General features: G+C 41.8%; 1 protein-coding gene across 1 annotated transcript in view; it reads right to left on the bottom strand.

Moving 5' to 3' along the window:
• The window catches only part of UBE3C (ubiquitin protein ligase E3C), a 123,600-nt gene that overhangs the window by 45,358 nt on the left and 54,035 nt on the right, over nt 1-24,207 (bottom strand). Inside the window, exons 15-19 of the mRNA XM_075587850.1 lie at nt 16,681-16,785; nt 15,309-15,396; nt 6,777-6,874; nt 5,414-5,546; nt 4,340-4,587 (exon numbers count right to left, since the gene is read on the bottom strand). Of these exons, the coding sequence (XP_075443965.1) occupies nt 4,340-4,587; nt 5,414-5,546; nt 6,777-6,874; nt 15,309-15,396; nt 16,681-16,785 (672 nt within the window). The remainder of the gene's footprint in view (nt 1-4,339; nt 4,588-5,413; nt 5,547-6,776; nt 6,875-15,308; nt 15,397-16,680; nt 16,786-24,207) is intronic.

The raw sequence follows: 24,207 nt of genomic DNA on the forward strand, positions 1-24,207 counted from the left end.
AAGTATTCAAAACATCTATACATCCTGCTCAAGAGAAGACTTCCTCCACTATAAATGTATGTTCTCCTCCTACAACACTGCCTTCTCCCTTGCCAAGTAAACCTACTTCTCTTCACTCATACAAACTTTGTGCTCCAACTCTCAGCGCCTATTTGCCACCTTTAACTCCCTTCTCCATGCAACTACACTTACACCCCCCTCCACCCTCACGGGCCGAGATCTACTTCACAGGTAAGATTAAGTCGATCAGATACAAATCTTCATGTAATGCTTCACATGCAACACCTATCTTCCTTCGCACACCTAAATCCTCTCTCTGCTCATTTTCCCTTGTGACCGAGGATGGGGTCTCCACGCTCCTCTCATCATCTCACCCTACATCTGCCCCCTTGATAATATTCCCTTACATCTCCTCTGCACCTTATCTGGCACACTAAGACCCACCCTAACTCACCTTTTTAACCACTCTCTCACCTCTGACACATTCCCATCTTCTTTCAAACATTCACTCATCGCACACATTATCAAAAAAACCCTCACTTGACTCATTCTCTCCCTCTAACTACCACCCTACCTCTCTTCTTCCCTTTGCCTCAAAGCTACTTGAGCGACTTGTATACAACCGCCTGATTCACTCTCTCTCTGCCAACTCCCTGTTTGACTCTTTACAATCTGGTTTCTGTCCTCTACACTCCACCGTAAAACTTGACTTTTTTTTTTTTAACAAAAACTGACCAATGACCTACTCACAGCTAAATCTAAGGGTTATTTCTCCCTACTAATTCTCTCTGCTGTCTTCGACACTGTTGATCGCCACCTTATCCGAAACAAACATTCTCCACTCCATTGGTCTCCCTAACGCAACCGTCTCCTGGCTCACATCCCACATTTCCAACCGCTCTTTCGGTGTTTCTTTCTCTGGTGTCTCTTCCTGTTCACTCCATCTTTCTATTGGGGCCCTGTCCTTGGCCCTCTGCTCTTCTCACTCTACACCTTCTCTCTTAGTGTACAAATACAATCATTTGGCTTTCAGTATCATCTTAATGCCGATGACACTCAAATCTATCTCTACTCCCCAGACCTCTCCCGCTCTCCTGTCCCGTCTCTCCAACTCTCTCTCTGCAATCTCGACCTGGATGTCTCAACGCTACCTGAGGCTTAACATGTCCAAAACAGAATTCATATACTTTCCCCCTTTCCCTGACACCACTACATCAACACTCTCCCTCACTGTCAATAACACCACAATCTCCTCAAGCCCGCTGTCTTGGGGACATCTTTGACTCTGATCTCTCCTTCACTCCTTACATTCAGTCCCTCACGAAGTCCTGCCATCTCCACCTCTCAATTATCGCCAAGTTTCGCCCTTTTCTCACTCATGATGCAACTAAAATGCAAATCCACTCACTCATGTCCTGTCATGATTACTGCAACCTTCTCTTTTTTGCCATTCCCTGTGTCCACCTTTCCCAACTCCAATCCATCCAAAATGCTTCTGCTAGACTCCTCTACCTCAATCACCGCTGTACTACGTAGATCTCTAGACTGGCTTATCATAGCCTCTAGATTTAAATTTAAAACACTAGTAATGACTTGCAGGTCTCAACAACACTGTCACCCCCCCCACCCCCACTTACATCTCAGCCCTCATCTACAAATACATACCAAAACGCCCCCTAAATTCTGCTCATGATATACTCCGCCTTTTCTCCCACCTATTACCTCCTTTCACTCCCACCTGCAAGACTTCTTCTGTGCTGCCCCCTCTCTCTGGAATTACCTACCACGCATTATCAGACTCTTCCTCCAGCTTTGCGATGTTTAAAAACTCCCTGAAAACTCACCCTTTCAAGGAAGCCTACTAGCCATACCTCTAACATCCTACTACCCTCCTCCTCCAACTCCATTGGAGCCAGCTATGTGTCTGGACAAATATCCACACCCCCCCCCCCCCACACACACATACTCTAATGGCTTTAGCTGCCAGCCTGGGTTATATTCTAACCTGAGCCACAACTTATCCTACAATGAGCAGCCACCTTACCATCTTGTTTCAACATTGTCCCTCATTCCCTCTAGCTTGTAAGGCCCTCACTACCTCTTTGTATCAGTTTGTGCATGCCATCCTCCTTTGTATGTAACTGTGTTTGTAATACACATAACTCTGTGCCCCATTGTACCGCGCTGCGGAATATGTTGGTGCTTCACAAATAAACGATAATAATAATAATAATATACATATCCCTCAGTTGCATAATCAAAACTTACTCTCGTCCAAGTAATGCAAATAATAATGGATGATACTGCCACAGCTATTCTTACTTATAACAACAAAATAGTGTTTTCTACTGAACAATATAATGGTTTTATTTCTGTTTCAGTCTTATCACCCCATATTTATTTATTTGTACATCTTAAAGGTGGGTATCTGCCCTTCCTGGTATTGTGTGAAGGATGAAATGTGAACAGGACATATCAATACAAAAAAAAACACACACACTGGGATTATATTGTACGCGTTTAACGTTTTGAAAGGATGCTCTATAAACTATAAATAAATAGATGACCATTTTTTCTCAACATCCCGATTGCATTATACTGGATCATATTTTCCGATATAGAGGGCAAAACTAATTTTGTATGCCTCTGATTTCAAGGTAAATACACAAACCACTGTACTTCATATTACTGATTTTAGTATGATTAGTACGTGTTGTTTGACCCCCCCACCCCACACTTGACCCGGAGATACCATCTCAATCACATCAGTAACCCCGTCACACAAAAGAACATGCTGCAATAAAAGCATTACCAAGTGTGACAACTACTAGAAGCCATCGTTTTGGCCATTTAGGGAATAGCGGACTTGTAATACTGAGCTGAGGGAAACTGAATGTGTATGCTGATACCTAGAATTATTGTTCAAGGCCCCATGTTCATTTTTAGAGGGAGGGTGTTCAAATCTTAAACCTCGGCCTGCAAAAACAAAGGAAGCTCCTTTACAGTCCTGTAAACAGCTCTGACCCATTTCTCCAGTCTTAATATTTTGACTTTTGGTAAATTAAAATATCACTTGTGCGCACATTCACATGTCTTAGATAGGTCTGCAACCCTGCTTTTCACCCTTATCTCCTAGCATACGGTGAAGCACCGTAATGCAGCAAGGGATTCTGGGAAATGACATGCAAATAAGCACACAGTGTCACCTTTTGCTTCAAATTCATTTTGACACCGACTCCTATAAGCTTATGCCCGCCACATTACCAGCTTCTCAGCATAGATAGTAAACCTACCCACAGACAGCTGTTTCAACCTTTTGGGTCTCATCAGTGTGAGGCTGCTTATACTGGCTTTAATATTCGATATTTCTTGGGTAGTGGCAGCGAATAGACACGATTGTAATAGACGAAGGTGTTAATATTAACTAATTGAAAGTACCTTGCGGAGGCAAAAGGTGAGTTGGATAAAGTAGCATATCTAAGTCACATGCTCACCAGAGTGCTGTTCGTGACAGATGGTATATGGTGACGGATTGAGGGGAGATATTGTTCATTTGAGGGACCTTTGCGAAGGTGGTGTCACCGCAGCCTTCTCAATGGTACCCCAGGGGCACCAAGAAACTGCAGACAGGTTCGGTGAGTATCAAGAAATCTTTATTGCGAGTGCACAAGGAGATGACACGTTAGCAAGCTGCTTCAGCGTGATCTGGGGCGGGGTTATACCACCCCAAATATTTATAGCCTTAGTTACAGAAAATGAGGCGGCACCACCCTATTACAATCTAAACACACTGCATATACTCTATTTGAGCTGGGTTAGCATAAAATACCTCCCTCCCATATATTTGTTTTTGCCAAAGTTAAGTTTTAATTTTTCTAGAAAGTACCTAATATTCTGAAATAGTCTCAGAACAAACCTTGCCCATTCATACATTCTTTCATATAGACATAGGGGTACTGATACTGTACATTGTATCACTATAATTCTGGGAGTACAGCCATTGTCGTCGAAAACTCATCTTTACCCACAAACATTTATCACACGTACACATAAATCAAAACAGACAAAATGGAGAACAGACAAAATGGACGACCAGTAACCCCAGACCCTCTTCTGTATAACCCGCCTGTCCATAATTATTTCACAGTGGAAAGTGGACCCAGCTAGAGAGCTGTGTATTAACCCTTGTCCAGTATGTAGGTCACGTCCTCACAGGTTTGCCGTACGTGACAAATGGACTTTTGGCAACAAAGAGCAAGCTAGACAGGAAGGCATGGAAATCATTAACTTGCATATTAGCAAATATTGAACGTACTGTAAAAGCAAGGATATGTCTTACCTTCCCCAACATTCTCCCTAAGAAGTAGTAGTGCCTTGCAAACGAATCTCCGACAAGCGTCTGTGCCGCAGGGTTGGGGTAGAGCAGACCTTCATTAGTAGTTTTAAAAAATCCCTGGTTGGGATTAAATCCAGATTTCAATAGCTCATTTAAAAATTCCCTAAATATTCCACCACCATCAATCCCAGCTTCATCCAGGCCATGTGCGTTAAGTAAATGAACACGGATTCGCTTTTTGAGATCAGGCTCTGGAAGGAAAGTGGAAATGCAGAGTTGTTTGGTAAAGCACCATCATACCAAGAGAATAACAATCCTATACTATAGATTAGCTAATGTAGGTTTAAGATAAGGTTCATATACACTGGCCATTTTATTGTAGACTATAAGGTTACTATAAAATTGTACTTTTCCAACGTACACAAAATCATAGTTAATGATATATTTTCATGTACAAAGATTTTGGTTGGTTGTATACTCCTGAACACGGATGGCGAAAAAAGATGCATTTGGTCTAGTCTAAAACAACCATAAACAATGAAACATACAGTATACTCTAGAAAGATGCACGCAAAAGAAAGAAAAAATACTAAAAAAAAAAAAGCGTAAATGTTTATATTAACTTGGGTTCATGTAGATTTAAGAAAAAGTATGAAACAATTACATAGATGTGACAGAATGTATCCTTTTCTTGCACTCAAACAGTAAAGAAAATGTGGTGCATGGCAATAGTACTCAAAGCAATATGCTGACAAATGGAGGGACAGTTTTCTTCTACTTGACGGAAGTCACTATATTGTTAACTGTGCAGTCTGTGTTCTCTGTCGTATTGAATATGGGGTTACGGGAGGCAAGGACTCATCATGGTTTAGATCTCCACACATTTATGACTATTATAACCCTTTAAAATCAGCACAAAACAATGAAAAGGGAACTAAGGCCGTGTGAGTGCTACCTTCTGATGAAATGCTACATTACATGCTGTGTTCATTACCAGTGCTCATTTTATCAGTGTGTCAGAGAAAGTGTATTTATGCGTCACGGTCCAATAAGTATTTTCCGAGGTTTGGTACTGACCATTTTCAGGAGACAGTTTGTCGTAGGCATCTTCATATATGTAATTTCTTCTAATGGCGACATTGATGCCATCTAGAAATGGCCCATCCCCTTGGACTTCCTGTTTGTCTGCATAGATCAATCTTTGGAAGATCTAGAAATAAACAAACACTCTTGATGAGTAGCATGTCAAGCCGTACATTTTCTATTGATTCTTCTTTAAGTTAAAGTAGCAATCCTGCCCAGGGGTAGGGGGGGGGGGGTGAAGGGTGCGGGGGAAAAGCTGAACAATCCTATTTTCAGCATCAGGGACCACCCTGGTTACCGAGATAATTACCACGTTAATTGGCAGTGCAGGGGCTCAAGCTGGGGAAATAATATGGATATTTAAATATCCTGGATAGGTGGGCCGCGGCATATTGCAGACATATTGAATTCAACATGAGGGGTACTGGCAACTATTATGGTAAAAATCTCGACGATCAGCTGAAAGTGGCGCAATTCAGCTCTGAGGGCCTCCCTGATTTCAATTATGTAAAAATAATGAAGTAGCAGCCCAGGAAAAGGTGCACTCGCGGTACCAGGTTACAAAATGCCACGGGTGCGCAGCAACAAACAGTCCCGCTGGACGCGGAACCACCGGTGTCCTAGGAATACAAATAGAGGCACTCGTCTTCCAAAGGTTATACATTTATTGCACAAGGATGCTATGTTTCGGTCCACGTGCGCACCTTGACAAAGGTTGATCCTTGTGCAATAAATGTATAACCTTTGGAAGACCAGTGGCGTGCCTCCATTTCTATAAGAAGAAAAAAGTAAACATTTTCCGGGATCTCTGCTTTAACTACATGCTAGGGTCAATGCAAGGCAGATTTGAAAATGTATAAAAGCATAATAAAAAATAAAGTTAAAACAGTCGAACAATGGACTGCATGGAACAAAAGCAGTCTGGAGCTTTATTGCATTTACAATGAGGCTAAGGCACGGTCAGCTTACTTACTACGGGGGGTTTTCAACTCCAGTCCGCAAGACCCCCCCCCCAACAGGTCAGGTTTCCAGGATATCTCTGCTTCGGAACAGGTTGAAAACGGAGCCACTGATTGAGCCTCCTGTGCTGAAGCAGGGATATTGTGAACACCTGACCCGTTGGGGGGTCTTGAGGACTGCAGTTGAGAATCCCTGACTTACTAAATGTTTGCATAGTTAGGGTAAGAAAAAGACACATTTTAGATTCTTTTATTTCTCGCAAAGTGTGTTTCAGAATCATAAAACAGACCAGGGCAGAATATTTTTAGCCTTTGCACTATTTTACTAATTATTAATATCAGACGTAGGGGGAAAAAAAAACACCACCACAGTACTTTAAGCTTTAAATATCAATTACCTTTACTCTTTCTTCAAAAGGTACAACAAAGGGAAGTTCAGTCAATATTGCCAACTGCCTCTCTTCAGAAACGGACAGGGGAGCTGGCTCCATACCCACTGGGAAGAGAAAAGCACGGTTATTAGTTAATTATTATAATTACAACTTTGTCGTCCTTTAACTACTGGATCAAGCAAGCAACAAAAAGCATGATATATTTTGCTCTTAAAAAAAAACAAAAAAACATATTCCGTGTATGCAAGGCCAATCCTTCTACCAGCAGCATACTTCATATAAAGGAGGAGCGCAGGTAATATGTACAGTCTTCCATATATTCTGCGCTTGCCTGAAGTGGTGGGTATCGTGGAGCAGCACCGTACTGGACTAACCACAGAAATGTCACCCCCAATGAACAAATCATTGAGATTTCAGGGCGATGGGCCCAAAAATGTAATTTTAATGGAAAAATGCTACTTTTGATCAGTATGACTCCATTGAAGTCTATGACACCTCTGATACTAACAATCAGTGACACAGACTGCAGATCAGGGAGGCTCCCAGAAGATCATTGAGAGCTGACACGACTTACCACTTGGAGACCCCTGGTTCAGTTGCCATAATTCCTGTCTTCTTTTTAAATAGGGGGAAAGCATTGCAAAGCAATACACTACCTGCCCCACTCGCAGCGTGCGGGGGTAAGGAAAAATATCCAATTGACCAGTGAATTACTATAGTCCATTTAAAAGTGATGTTCACTTTATTCATTAGCTCAATGGCAACGTTGTTGCAAGACTCCCTTTTTATTTCTCACGTGTGCTTAGGCACTGAAGAGCATCCCCAAAACAAGGATGTGGGAGGATTCCAGATTATTTTAAAATGGTGACTTTCAACCAACCTTAAAATTTGTTTCAATTGTAGGGAGCGCGCTCGCCCCCTCCCCCCCCCCCAAAAAAATGGGTGGTTGTAACTTAAACGGCAGTCGCTCCTGGGATCAAATTGAACTGATAGCAAGGTCATGTTTTATAGGTTAAATGTAGGTGACTGACAATTTTTAAACCACTGAGACAGGAATATTTATTTCTAAATCATTTTCTTTAGCTTTTAAATGTCTCCATTATGTATTCACGGCTTATGTAGACCTGCCGCTTTAACGAAACACAATTTTTTTAAATTATTTTGTTTTAAGGGAAACGGATACTGTATCCAAATGAAGGATATCTCCTAATGACTCGCACTTACCAGCAGATACAAATGAATGTGTTTCTTTTACCAAATAAAACAGTACAGTAGAAGGTTGTAATATAAAAAGCAGTGTCATAAGCAGCCTACATATTAATCTCCTGTATAAAAGGGGTGCTCAATTCCAGTCCTCAAATCTGTGTTCAGATGCACATTAAACAAAAAAAAAATGGATTTCCCCGGAAGCCAGGGAGGTTTATTCTATCCATGCCCTAGAACAATTTCTTTATGCAGGAAAGTCAAAGAAAGCAACAGACAGAGAGGCAAAAGTTGACACATCCCTGGGATGGTAGGGGCAATGCGGCTGTCATAATAAAAGGTTAAGCCCAGCTATTGCCCCTATCCGTCTGGATGGATACCCCTGTCTTAGCGGAAGTATCCACCCTATTGTGGCTCATCTGGGCCAAAGCTGTATGTTAGGATCTATTTGTAAAAACGTATTCTGGGTAATATTGTGATGCATCTATTTGTGGTTCCTTGACATGCGAGGCTGGTAATATATACTTACCCAATCTGCTCACCAAGGAAGCTGGGCTTTGTTAATCGAGGAGGGGAGGTGCTGGGGGCATTGTGAGAGTGGGGATGGGCGGCACTCAGGTCTGGGAGGCGTTGGCCCAAAGAGTGGAGCCTTTGTCCTTCCCAGACACCGATGTGCCCATCTCTGCGGGGGATATCTGGCTGGCTATGGGAATCGTTGCCAAGTATGAGCCCAGTACGCACTGTTCCCATTCGCTGGTTCAAAATCCCCACCCTCCTTAAGCCAAGCCCTGTGGGCTGTCCTAACCACATCGTCACCACCCCTGTCCCGGATTGTTCCATCACAGGCGATCCCTCGCTCTGTGATTGGCTAGCACGCAGGATTTACACTGAGTGGTCGCTGCCCCGTTTCCCATTCTTTTCTATGGAGATGGGTAGACTATGCAAAGGGTAGCCAAGCTGAGCTTCAGTTATTCCTGGAGTTAGTGTGTAAGCTAACTAAGCGGTGTGCTCCGAGGCTTTACTGGAGACATCTCAGAACGAGGCTGAGTGCTGATCTGAGCGGGAGATTTGAAAGTGCTATTCTCCGAATAGTATCCCCGAGGTCTTGAGGGACTGGAACCCTACAGAACGTGGAAGCTGCTCTGTGTAAGGCCTCGTCCATGGTTGTTGCTTGCTGGCGGAGGCGCGCTTCCGCTCAGCACTGAGCCCCTACAGCCGCAATTAGAGCGGCTTTAGTAGGGGCTCGCCTACGCTTCCGCAAGCGCGCGGAAGCGTAGGTCTTAGGGAAATGTAAAATTTCCCCGCTTGCCGGAGCACAGAGCCGGTCACGTGAGCGGTTCACCCAATGAGGGCGAACCAGCTCCGTGACGTCACTGCCCTGCCCCCGGCCCGCCCCCTGACGGCGCGCAGGGAAAGCACCCGCAAGGCCAGGGAAAGCACCTGCTTTCCCTGAGCCTCAGCGCGCCTCAGCACGCCAGCGGGAAGCTTGGCCGAGGCCTAAGGCTACGGTCCCGCTGCATGCGGCTGGCGGCACGTGCATAGCGATAAACCACAATCTGCGTTCTGAGGCGTGGGGGGCGTGGCTAAACCTGGGCGAGTGGCCGTGGCCATGACGTGGTAGGGGTGGGGGGCGGCAATGACGGAACCACAAGCACAGCTCAGCAGCTCACAGCTTTGCAGTCTGTGACAGTGCCCTTTACTGAATCTTGTTAAAAATATTATATCAACTATACTGTATATTGCACAGTTTGCGTTTCCACTAGATAACACCTAACTTATTTGGCACAACAATTCCTGCTTACAAAGCTCAGGTTTAAAGAAGTCAATAATTGAAGATACATGTGACTCAGGCATAGGTTTAATTACCAATCAGTTGTCTAAAAATACATCAGCTGTAATACTGCAGCATTAAAAAATTGGCTGTGATGCTGAAGCACTGTGAACCATAACTGCATTTTAAAAGCACATTAAAGTATTAATCTTGACTCTTCTTTGTATTTGTTTTGTAAATACAGTTCTAATGGCCTGGTAGTTTAGGCTTTTATTAAAAAAGAGTAAATAAAGTCCATGCAAATGAATTGTATATTGTCAATCTTTAATTTTATAAGGAAGAATAAAGATGTATAACTCATCTATGTGTCCTGCAGTGTTTGAGATATATATGATGGGATCCAGTCTCTTGGTGTGTTTCGTGTAACAAAGCTCGTTTGTCTGGGGGTGGTGGTTTAAAAAAAACAAACAAAAAAAAAACAAACAAAAAAAAACTGCATCGGATCCAGTCTCTGATTGGCTCCCTGGCGCATCCAGTTGTATCCCCTGCTGGCTGACGTGTCACAGTGCGCAGTGAGCCAGGAATCGAGGGGTCACCAGGGACTGCTAGGGAGGAGGACGTAAGGGGCTGGTGAGAGGCGCGCGCCGCTGGCCGAAGCGGAGACCTAGCCTAAGCCTTGTGAAGTGGCGCCCCAGCACCTAGCTAGTTAGGATTCCCCCCGTAACTACTCTATTGGTGAGTGTACACTCTTTTCTGCGACTGTGTTGTGCCCAAGAGCTCCGGCCAAAATAAATACCCTTTATTGAACCCCTTTGTCCTGTCTGGTGCCTTGATCCCGGTGAATGGTCCTTCACTCCTGTGACAATCCCATTATAATCTCCCGATTCCAGAAATACATATACTGGTCAAGTTGCCGGGTTTAATTCTCTCTCCAGGGGAAACAAAATGGGCGCTAAATCTGATGTCAACAGGAAGCTGCAATGTTATATGTGGTGGTTTTCTATCGGATTGCCATTGAAATCCCCTTGAAGTAAAAAATATTACTGGTAACTTCACCGGTAAGTATTTCGGGAGGCGGGGGCTGCCCCTATAGCTGAAAAAGGTGCGTCTCAGGACGACTCCCAAATTAAATCCTATAAAGCAGGGATGGACAACTCCAGTCATCAAGGGCCACCACCAGGTCAGGTTTTCAGTATATCCCAGCTTCACCTGTGCTGAAGCAGGGAAAACCCAAATACCTTACCTGTTGGTGGCCCTTGAGGACTGGAGTTGCCCACGCCTGCTATAAAAAGAAACAGAGGGACTAGTAAGGGGAAGATTACTGCTTTAACTGCTCCTATTCCTCCACATTACCATCTCTCAAATCCCAAACTGGCAACAGGGCAGTAAGAGAGGTGGAAAATGGATTTACACATTCGTGCGTCATATGACATGTCTTAGTTTCAGTATTAGCACTTTTTTATTGGCCCAACAAGCAGGTTCTGTAATGTGAATTTACCTTGTCTTATCATTTATGAACAAAAACCACCGACTATGAGCTTGTCTTAACTATGGTTTAGATAGGAATTCAGAACTATATTAAAATTATTTGGCACAGTTTTCATTCAAATACTTAAAACCTGTAGAAAGGAAAAGTTTTTTTTTTTTTTTAAGAGTAAAGAAAGGCTTGTTAAAAGTAAACATTAACCGACTGAACATTAGAACAAATTGCAGCTCCCATTACATAGGTTGTAAGGAGAAAATCACAGATAATGGGCTATGTTTACCAAGGCGTCAGGCACCCAATGGCCCATTCATAGGTGAATTATGACTTGGAATCACCTAGTTCAGAGCCCTTTTGGGGCCATGAGTACCAAGACTGAACCACAATTATGGTTTATTTGTAGGCTGCTATGCCGTTTATTAAACAACTATTGAATATTGCTGATCTCTTATCATCATATAGGAGGTAAAAACCAAGCGATCAGAAATAAGAAAAGAAAAAAAAGAAAAGAAATTGTGCTCGTCAGAGTACTACACTGTGTAATAAATGGGTTTGCTAAATTTGAACAGCTGCGGAAGATTTGCTGTTGTAATTTGTTTTGGACCACAGAATACCAGTGGGAGCTTGCCAACATTATTGGATATATTTTTAACATGACATCTAATTAACCCCACAAAAAAAAGAAAACGAGTATATCACATTAAAATATGTGAGCAATCATTTATCTAGTGTTGTGCACAGTTAATATTTCTCACTAACAAGAAATGGAGCATTTGTAGGTTGGGCAAGTTAACAGTTCCATTACACTCATTAGCAGGAACAAAACAAACGGTAGAAGCACATATTTAAAGGTTCACTTGTACTAACCTAATCAAAACTATAACCATTGTTTAAAAAAAAAAAAAAAAAAATATGCATTGACACATGCTGATAATGTTTTTGTGAAACCTCGTACATTTTTCTTTGCAGGAAATTGGAAAAAGTAGTCATTTTCTAAAACAGCCTCATATCGGAGAAATGATTAGTACAACTTTGCAACTTGTGCTATGCTTTTTCCTCAGTTATAAGCCCTAATGAAACAATCCCAGCATTTTACACGCTAAACACGTTTTGCTGGTGTAGCCCCCCTAGGGACTACCATGTCAGTTAAGGGGTTAATGGCCTTAAGGGGCCAACTGTGTGGGCTCACGCAGGGTAACGTCCCTCTCCCATGACTCATGCTCTGTATGCATGATGACCAGTGATCTCACCATGGGGGCATATAAGACTGCCCTGGAGGTTCTAGAACTTAGGTTTCTGGGAGTGACTGTTGGAGGAGCCTCACTGTTAATGTAAATATGCTCCTGTTTATATTTAAGTGTATAGTAAAAGTATAGTGATACTATTGCCCTATCACGGTTTGTTATTTTATAGTCTGGGAAAGTGTCCCGTCCAGTTTGCATCCATACCTATGGAAGTACAGAAGCTTACAGGTTCCTATAGAGGAAGACCATGTCGTTATACAAGTAGTAGCCCTGGGACCTAACAGGAGCGGCACTGCTGAGAAGTCCACTTGTCTCCAAAACAGAGTTCTTAAGAGAGGCACAAAATACCTTGCACCGGGATAGTGATCCTGAAGTTCAGGATAGAAAGGGTAACCGAAGAAACGGCCCAATAGATATACAGAGTTACGGACGTGATGCAGAAGATGGCCACAGCAACAAGATTAAGTACCTTAAGTACAGCATTAAGAGTGGGTGCTAATTAGGGAATACATAAATAGTACAAACACTGTGAAGATACAAGAAGTTTGTGTATTGTGGATAATGTCAATGTGTGAGGAGTATTGTGGACAGCCGTCAATAAAGCTCCTATAAAGTTTCTACTATGAAAGTTCCTGGCGCCCATCATTATTCCATCATCATATCTACATCCAGCCCATGTGGACCCAGCACCCGGACAAGGTATGTGAGACTGAGCAAAGCCATGTATATAGTGAACTGACATAAACTACTTAAGAGCCGGGCAAGGAGGGTTACACAGGTTAGGCTGAAAGTTTTCAAAGTGATTAAACATATCGAAAATCATTGAAGGGGCAGTTCCCCTGTGGCCCTCCCCTTTTATATACATTACTTAGAAAGGAGTTGTATCTGGATCCGATCCACATTTATTTCAGCTCCGGGGACCCCATGCTTCCAGAGATGCATACTGGATAAGGAACCGCAGTTACTTCATGGACATTTAACTTTGAGTGCCGTAGACACAGTGGCACCAAAGTGCCACCGCCACAGCCACAGCCACAGCCACGCGGACTCTTAGCGGTCATGTCCTCAGGAGCAGTCACATGTCGTCCTCCTTGGGTCCTCAGCCGGCCAGATCGCATTCAGCGCTCGATATAAGCACAGAACATGATCTCACCTAGAAAACAAACAAATAGCATAGGCCGTAGCTACTACTACGTCACGGGACCCCTGGTGTACGAGACCTCCTTTTGTGTTAGCTATGCAACAGGGAACCTGAATGGTTAAATCCCCAACATTGCGCAGGTCAATATAAAGCCAGGACAGATGACATTGAAGCTTCTTGTTGGCCAGCATAATTTAAATCTCCATTTTGTTTCCCCTGGAGTGGACAGTACTGGTGGCACCTTCCCTGGTATGCATCTCAGGAACCAGAGGGTCTGCGCAGCAGAAATTAACGTGGTTTAGCTCTGGAGACACCCTACATCCTATCCGTTAAAAATAAAGGGAACTGTCCCTTTAAGGAAACATTGGCTGTGTGACTACTAAAAAAAAAAAACCTCCTCCTGAAAGACAAGATAATATCCTAATGATTTCTGAATTTGTGATTACTGTTTCATGAATGCTAATCCACAGAGAGATGCATCTACACTGCCCCCGTGTACAGGCTCTCAGTTCCCAAGTGCAAATAGTAAGATTTACATGCGAACTGCTTGATATCCAGAGTAAAAGAGACATATAACAAAGCTGTGTGCTCTTTAGAGCATGATGCAAGAAAAAATAAATACACTTATGCGTCTTGCCTTTCTTCAATTATGGTTATATTTATCGACAAACCGCCTACCTTGTAGATATTTTCCATTGTTAAGTCAATAAACGCAGTCTTAATATAAGGGTTAAAAGCAGTTTAAATAGAAACTGCATGTACAGCAAAGGTAAACCACTATGCAAGTACTGAAGCTCAATTATTCTGGTCAATTAGTCACGTTTATCTACATTTCTCCATCAAGTTTTCAATTTCTAGAGAGAAATATAGGAAGAGGAAGTCAATACACACAGCATTTAGAAGCCGAAGGTATGCCATTTAGGAGAATGAAAACTCACACGCAAATATAGCCAGATGTGCTTTAGCAGTGCTTTCCTTCTAATTGGCTTTATCCATCAATATGGAGTCAAGTAGCACTAAGATAATCATGCACGGTTATTTGCTTGTTCTCGCTCTATAATGTGGACCATTTAATCTTTTACGACAATTGGTGCATTTGAAATAGTTAGCAGCAAGTATTAATATTTAATATTCTCCAAAATTTGATAAAATGTCATTTGTAATACACTGCAGAAGGAATGAAACACTTTCCGATTAAATACAGAACAATGTTACCCCAGAAATCAGTTCAACAGAACTTGAGAATAGAATGCTAAGCGGAATGTGTGTCTAGTATCTACCAGTAACGCCAATGGCTCTAAACCAGATTCAACTCCTAGTATTATCTCATTGGTTTGTCATTATCTCTCAGGGACAAACTCTTAGCTGAAAAAAAAACCACATCTTATTTAATTTAATAAATGCTGTGTGTTAATATTAATTAACACCGACCAAGGCACAGTTTTTACCAATCATACTTTTAAATCAACAGTCAACCTATGTTAAGTATCAAACTGTTCTTGTTCCGTTGGCAATTATGTTAATTAATCGTGCATAACACACACACACACACACACACAAACAAATTAGATACACATTAGTAAGAACATGCTTAGCTCGTCCTGGTTGTGCAGATCCCTCTTCCAAACAACAGATGCATGAAAACATTTTAACTGACCACATAAATTCACGAGATATGTCAATGTACTCTACTTACCATCTAAGGTAGACTGCAAAGGTCCTATTCTTCCCATTCGTCTGACCCTCCATACATGTCTAGCAGATGGTACATAAAGTTGAGTAACCTAGTAGACATAGAGGGTATTCATTCACTCAAGTTTCAATATATTGTGGCACAAAGACAATCATATCATTGCCGCACTTTTTATGAAGGGATGAGCATTTAAAAGCTGTGCCACAACTTGGTAGTTTACATATATATATATATGTTTGTATTTTTTATTTATATTTTATATTTTTGTACATATTGGTATACGGCTGTCCTTTGTATGTTCCTGGGTTTCGGCTGTGGGCGGGGGCGTATCCAAATTATGCATCACTTTGTTGTATTTTAAAATATATATATTTTAACGGTTTAAGCTTGTCCTAAAGTGTTTTCAGAGGAAGCAAACAAAGGTTTTGCGAAACACGTAGGGCAGTTCTAAATTGGCGTGGCATGGTACAAGGTATCCTGTAAGCAACTCCATAACAAGGGAAAGTCAATTGGTGCAACATGGAAGTGAACAGGGAGTGAATGTGTGTATCGTCTCTGTGGCGGCATCCACAGCTTAGGCTATGATTATACCTAAACTGCAGGGCGGCGGCACGATCCGCATCACCGCTGCGATCCGGCAAAGCGGCAAGCTGAACTGTAGTCAGGAGGCAGCCGGAGGAGACAGGGAGGCGGGACCGTGAGCGGTTCACCCTCATTGGCTGAACCGCTCACGTGACTTGGTCGGCGCCTGCCAAGAACAAATGACTGTCTCCTCTCCAGTCTGCCGCCCTGCAGTTCCAGGCGGCGCGCACGTCGCTCAAGGTATATTTACCTCAATTGGATTAATGCACTTTGTTTTTACGCCGCTGGCGGTTTTGGTATAATCACGACCTTACACTGCAGCGCAAGCAGACCACTCTACCATGCAGAACAATGGCGGTGACAGAGACGATATACCCTTCGATATGAAATGCTGATTCTTTGTGCTGATTTGAAAGCACTCTACTTGTGAGTGGGATTTATCCCTTTAATTTAAGGAAAGGTTAAAAACTATAATCTGCACCATTGAGTGGTGTGTTTGTGCTTTTCTAACCCACTATAGTAATGAATTAGGAAACACCTGAATTCACTTGGTTTACATATGAATGTCATTTTGAAAGGTTTTCCTCATGTCAGTGTGAGACGCTGGTTCCTCAGAATACAAATGGATCTAAAAATGACTTTATATTTGGAAATACTATTAGGCCACATGTTTATTTTCTATCTAAAAAATAGCCCACCTTTTTTGCCAAAATACTAATTATATTAATCGCTATAGTTTTGTTTCCAATATACTTTAACAATATATACAATATACAATAATCTGAAGTCTTACCTTATCAGCTTTAATATTTTCGTGTTCTGACAACCAGTGATTCAGGGGACAGAAATTTCTTCTGGTGTCTCGAGACTTTAACATTTTTACCAAGTTGGTAATAACCTACATGACAAAGAGAACTACATTTAACAAACTGGGGACACAAAACAAAATGTGGGTAAAGCAATCAAGCAAACACAAACTCCATAGAAGAGAAGAAAAAAGGAGAGTTTCATAAAAAAGATAAAGTCGTTATATCGTTGTAAGATAAAACCCATTAAGTGCATTGTTTGGCAAAAACTCACTAAATGCACTTCCTAACTTGGAATTTCTGGATATTTCTATTGAAAAAAGTGCCTATTGAGTCATAGTTCAGAGTTACCAAAATATAAAACTCATTAAATGTGAGTCAAAAAGATAATTTCATCGCCTTTTCCACAGTATTCAAAGAATGTAGTTAATGACTTTTACGTCTACAACGACAAAACGTTAATTAAACGTTGACTTTGGAAAATGGTCTGTAAACGGAATACAATTTTGTGCAATAAAAAAATTGGGTGTTTTTCATTAAGAATGACCTATGCAGACAAATGGCAAAATAAATACGAGGAAGATAATCTCATTTTTGGGGGGCTAATCAGGTAAATTGGCCTACTCCTAAAGTAGTCTCTCTCTCTTGGAAAAGCTGGCCTTCGCCTTCCTAGCAGGGGAGAGATTTCTGGCTGTGACTGCCTGAGTGATATGCAGTCTTGCACCTTAATCAATAGCCTGTGAATAGGTCATTTGGAGAAAGTAATTCATTTGCATACAAAATGTGTATATCACATGTGATTGCCAGTAACAAGTTGCGTTTTAAAAAGCCATTTTTGCATTGGTTTGGAAATGCGATGACTGCTTAATGGACACGGCAAGATGCATTTCAGTGCAAACACTTGCATTTTCGCATGGAAATGACATCACAGTTTAATGAATAGGTCCTTTAAAGCTGGAGACCAAGCAATATCCTCATGTGTATTTTTTTTTAAATAATATCAGTTCTGTACTATGAGAAAATACTTGTAGCATTTTTTTTAAAACAACTCTGAATGCTATTTTTAATGTATTATAATGTAACAAACCTTTTTTGTTTCTATAGCAACCATTTACAAAGTCACAGATACTAAGTCAATACTCCTCTGCAGCCATTTAGTGAACCCCCAAGCCAAATCTTCGCGGATCTATCGGCAACTTGGCCAATTACTTATTGTGTGCATTGTATTGATGCACATATTAAAGGGGATTTAAAAAATATATTTTTAAAAATGGCAGCTTGGACTACTGCTTTAATGTCAAGTTTGTGGAGTTGTTTGGAACAGTCAAGCCATTTAGTGTTCTATGGGGCCCATGCAATCAAGTGACGGTACAGGTTACCGCACCCGTTACGGCATCAATTCCCATGGACTTGAATGTGAGCCAATGCCGGGACCAGTGCGAAAACCTGTACTGTTGCTTGATGCATGTGCAAAGCTCTACTAACAAGCAGAGCCATAAATACAAAGCAAAAATCTGTAAAGCATTCTATATGTAAGGCTCAAAAGGAGCAACATTAAAAATAGAATGAATGGGATGTTTAGCTGTTATTTTTTTGTCAACAAAGCTTGATATATAAATTAATTAGGTCATTACAGGTTTCCTAACTTAACTAAACATTATATATTGCATTCCAGGAATGGTCTCTGCAATCAAGCAAATAATCAGAGTGTTTTGCATTAGCGATTACTTCAATTAATTAGAGGACATAAGTCTATTTTTTCTGCATTGCGAGAAGGAAAGCAATATTACTGCACAGAAATCCAAGTACCAGAGTACAGAGTCACTTTAAAATGTATGGTTTCATTTTTCCCGTATGTAATGAAGCAAACACATACTTGTGACCATCTTTAACATATGAACAAGGGACACATAATAATTTCAGAAAGGACCTTTGTTGCTGGGAATATCATCAAATACATTCCCCTACAAATGGAACACTATAGAATCAGATTAATGAAACAAACAAACAAAAAAATCACACACACTTTAAGCGATTTCCCGGGAAATGCAAGAACAAAAATGTATTTACAACAGATTCAACATCAAAATGCATGGCTTTGCAATGAAAAGCAGGTGAACGATCCTAGCGATAGTTTCTTCCCCCTCAATCCCCTCCATGGCATTGAGGAAGACTGGGTTAAATTCCTTCCACTTGCTCAGCGGAGCAGGAAAAAACAAAAAAACAAAACTCCCTACATATATGGCACCGTTTCCTTTACATATATAGCACCTCCTCCTTTACTCCAGCATCTTATAGTATCACCCCATCTGCAGCTTGTGCTCAAAAAACAAATGACATGACACAAAAGGGAAGGAACTAGAACTGCCATGAAGGGGGATTGAGGAAAGAAAATCAGTCAAAATAATTCTCTCCGTTTTGCTCTTCTCTCTCCATGGCAGGGACAAACGTTTGTAGAGTAATAAAGCAATTTTCAAGCATTTTTTACTGAATAATGGAATATAAAACTTGACAGACAAATTTGGCCTCTGCTGAGGCAGGCACCTCTACACAACATGTGCAACAAAGACCATCCAGAAGCCTTACAGACACTGAGAACCATCCAGGATGTCACTACAGATCTTCTTGAATGTGCTGTCAACACTGCAGGCACTTCTTATCCCTTAATTGTCAAGATTGACTACTCAAACAACATGAAGACTAAGTCTATGATGATATGTCTTCTTTATACATTCTTTGATCCATCATGCAATCATGTTTTTCGTTGCTGGCAGACCTTTCCTTTCCATAGTCCGGTCTATGTAAACGCTCAATGCCCACATCAAATCCAGATGGTTTGATTTCTGCTCTTTACTATTTGACAGCTTTGGGCAAAATGAAGGTAAAACCATATCTTGATTCAAGTGGAACTGTGACACCACTTTGGGGAAGAAACTGGGACTTGTTTTCAGCACAAATCTTATTACCAGTTTAGGATTCAATATTCTAAGGCCGATTGCCATAATTGGCTGAATGGGATCTTCGCACAACTTTAAGCTACCAAGATGAAAAAATGGCATCATCTGTGATCCCGACTTTCTAACCGCTTTTAAAATTGACCAAACATCTTATGATCAGCCAATGGTGTGGAAATAGCCCCCCGCTGAGCTGTTACTTGGATTTTGCACCATGATTATCCTGGCCTGGCTGTAGAAATTCCAGTATCTCCTTGATTGATGCCTCTGCTTTAACGCTCTATGCCAGGCCAAAAATGTCTACTAGATTTGGTAGTAAACGTTACCATCACCTTGTTTGACAGCCCCTTAGCCGTGAAGATCTCCCTCTCAATTTCCATGCTGCTAAGGCTATTCTCGCCGTGTCTGGATATAACAGCGGACCTTGGGATTGCCCATGTGGAATTATAGCAGAACCTATGGATAATCTATCACCATCCTTATCACCTCCATGAACCAGACTCTTCGAGAATGATCGCCATTACTTGTGCTCACTCTTTGACCATCTTTCTCATAAGCCTCGCAATCACTGGTATTGGTGAAAAAAAAGACGTATGCGAGATGAAAATCCCAAGGCAATGACGGAGCATCGATCTGGAGGACAACCTCACCTTTTTACCAGCTGTTGACAAATATCCTGGTTCAAGGCCCATTCTCCTGGACGAACAGCGTTGCAGAAATCGGCACAACGTTAAAGACGGATAATTGAAGAACACAAACTAAATGCATCCACCATGATTGGAGAACAATTTTGAATACTGGAAATGTGAACCTAGAACGCAGAATCTTAGGCATTTGTGACATGAAGTTGTACAACCTGGTTGTACAGAGTTGAAAACTGATCGAAGAGACTCCATCTTGAAAGATTTTATTGTCAGATACTAATTCATCATTCCCAGGTCCAACACACCGGTTTGAACCTGCCTCAAAACCAGCTTGCTGTTTTTCCTTCGTTAAGGGAGCTGAGAATAATCTGAAACATATTCTGGTTTAGAACGGAAAAAAATTCCATAGGATTATCTTTCTCTTATAATTCTTAAAAACTGTGTGTCTGGACCCAGTTTTCCAAACATCTATAGATCTTTCCTCCAACTACTTCCTTTATGGACAACTGGGTCTGCAAACCTTCATGGTGTGCATTATTAACCTGCCACCTTGAAGCTCTCCCACTTTTGCATGTTGTGCATTAGTGACATCAATATATCTGTTAGCCAAGTTCCAGAGGGAGATTACCCACCCAATAGCATCACACCTTCCTGCCATGGCCCCTGCACCTACCGGATGGTACACCAATAGCCTGGAATGGCCCTATATCTGCCCTCCCACTGTATTGAGGCCTCCAGACTCTCAGCCGACCTCAGTGAGTTCACAAGATGAGACCTCTCCCACAGGGCCCGAAACTGGGGGTTTCAGACGTCCCAGAATTGTCCGATAGGCAGAACATCTGCACTGAGAAAGCCCCGCACACACACTACACTTAGCAGGACTGAAAAAAAAATGCTGGCGTAAATGAAGAGGTGCCATATATGTAGGAGGCGTAAGCTTTCTTTGATTCCTGTCCTCCTCAGCACCGGGGAGCAGCTTAACCAAATTGTCCTCACTGCCACAAGGGAAGATTACATTTTTTTTAATTCCCTTACTCATGTAGGTATGAGATGTAAAACCTAGAAAAGTAAACCAACAAGATTCTTTAGGTATCTGGAGATTTTAATTATAATGGAACAAACAAGCAAAACAAATAATAATAATAATTCAGCATACTATGTATGCGCTGGTAACCTATTAAAAGTCATGGCTTCCATTACTTATTTGGAAACTCAAACAGTGAATATATGCCGCTTTAAAATCAGCGTACATGCCGACTCTCCGTTTCAGAAAGTTATAAGGAGATTTGCTACTCACTTACTACACAAACCTAGTTTGCACGGCAAGCAAGACCCAGGTGCCGCGTGCTAAAGGGCTATTAAAAGACGGCATTCTTTCTAGCTTACAAAAATACAAGTAGGTACACAACAGTAAAATATCAGCTCCTACATAAAAAGAGCCAATTTACCCGACTCAGACAGTCTTTTATTTCTTCCATAGATAAATGCTATAATGTAACAGTAGGGTCACAAGGTTGCCTTTATGCAAGACTTTGTACTACAAACAGCACCATGACTTGTAAAGACAGCTTTCAAAATAAAGGGTCCTCAAAGAACAAATAGATGGGGGCATGTGACAAATACTGCATATCCTACCCCTGTAAACAGAGCCAGCGTCTCAGCACAGCCTTGGAGGTATGTCATGGGAATCACAAAGGTAAAAGGCAAGTATATTATGTGTGCCCCTTCTAACTTTATTTCTGGGGAGGGGTGGGGGAGGGGAGGAGAATGGGTGGGGTAGGGGAGGAGAAAGGGTGGGGCTAGGGGAGGTTTAAAAAAATATTTTGAGTGTACTTTAATTTTACTAGCACCCCCACCAAAGTTTTTGAAATGTTGTACTTTTAAAGTGCAAAATATCAGATCATTGACATTGTACCAAAGTGCTCTGACTATCTGTGAGATGAGGTTTTTTGCTTTAAACAGATGCATTTAGGGATTACATTAAAACAATGATTTGGTGCTTTTTAACACTTTTAAATGAAACTTGAGCGAGCGTGTAGGAGGAAAGCCTGGCACATTATGATTCCTATGACACATAAGTGCTGTATTTGCTACAATCAAAACATTATCATTTAGTCTCACTTCTGCTAATGCTCATAAGGCTCATGCTCATAAGTGAAATGTGTTGTAAAATCAGACAGAATGGGTTGGATAGTGGCTATTGTAGCCTTGTAGAATGAATAAGCATTCCTTAATTAGCCCATCAGGTTAAGTGCAGGCATTAATGGGTCCTTCCTAAAGTCTAGCATGACATCTTTCTCCAAACATGGCCAAGAAGAAGGTTCCATTAGCAATATTAATACAAGCTTAGTTGATCATTTTCATTCAATTAACTTCTTTCAATTAAATAGATAGCTTGACAAAAGCAGTGATAAAAGACCTGAAGGGACAGCTGATGACTCGAACTGAACATTACTGTGCGAGAGGTCGCTGGTATTAAACGGACTGTAAATCTAGCATTCAATTTGGAAAATGCATTTCTCCTGCTTCTACTTCTTTAATGAGCAATTTTAGCTGACTATCTGTTTGCGGGAAGAAAAAAAAAAAATCATAGCAAGTCAAGTGCTCCTTTTTCTTGCAACTGATAAGTTCTTGTTTTCTTTCCTGAGTGTTAGTCCTAGTTCTGCATGCTGACACGGGTAAAAGAAGAAAGACTTATTTTAGTTTTGTTGTCATCATCTAGTGATTTGATGGTCTATCTGCTCCATTAGCCTCATCGTTAAGCAAGTCAAGCTGTGCTACTAATTAAGCACAGCTCCGGAACACCGAGAATGTTTCAGCCTCATCAAATACTGTAAAAAAAACAAAAAAAAACAGCTTGTTTGCTTGTCTGCTCGGTGCTGAACTCAATGCAAACACAAACAATGTACTTAAATGTTTGTATAAACGAATGATGAAGTGAAAGGGTAATAAAAATAATAATGGTCTCCGTACTTATTAATCTTTATTTACAAACAGATGAATGAGATGATCATATATGTGAACAAGGATAGATAAATGAAGTGAAAATATGTTGCAAATTATCAAAAAGGAAGGAAATACGGTATTCTGTAAAGTTAGGCCGTGTCCATGGTTAGCGTGATGCGATCAAGATGAGGCTGTCCTTAGAGCGCGCAATCGAGCGCGTGATGCAGAGCGCCGGTGATTGCAATGCAACAAATACATTTGTTTCTGTCGCGTGAAGGCCGGGTCACATGAGTGGCTCGCCCAATGAGGGCGGATCAGCTCTATGACGTCTTCACTGCCACACCTCCGACACGCGATCAACCCCCACCCACCCCCCTGTCGCATCAACCTAGAGGGCACAAAAATGCTCCAGCTAGAGGTGCGCGTGAAGCCACGCGCACGGTCACGCACACACACCCACTATGGATGCGACTTTACTGTTACACATCTCTGTGCTGGGAAATGCAGCTGACAAAGCAGTAACCTCTGCATCCCCTGCTGTAACTTTGTAACCTACGGCTTCTCACAGCTCTGAACATGCTTCATTGGCTCCTAAAGTCTATAAATTGGAGAGAAATGGGGGACAGGCCACATGAGAGACATACCCCTCTCAATCGCATTAGAAGTTGCCCTTTATTTACCATAGTCTATTCCAGGGGTTCTCAACTTCAGTCCTCAAGCCTCCCCAACACGTCAGCTTTTCAGGATATCCCAGCTTCAGCACAGGTGGCTCAGAGGCTCAGTCGAAGACTGGTGAAACCGAGCCTCTGACAGCCACCTGTGCTGAAGCAGGGACTGATTGAGCCACCTATGCTGAAGCAGGGATATCCTGAAAATTTGACCTCTTCGGGGGGAGGAAGAGGGGAAGGGTGGGCCTGAGGACTGGAGTTGAGCACCCCTGGTCTATCCCATAATAGAAGAACCTGCAACC

Source organism: Ascaphus truei, chromosome 2 (genome assembly GCF_040206685.1).
Source record: "Ascaphus truei isolate aAscTru1 chromosome 2, aAscTru1.hap1, whole genome shotgun sequence".
NCBI lineage: Eukaryota > Metazoa > Chordata > Amphibia > Anura > Ascaphidae > Ascaphus > Ascaphus truei.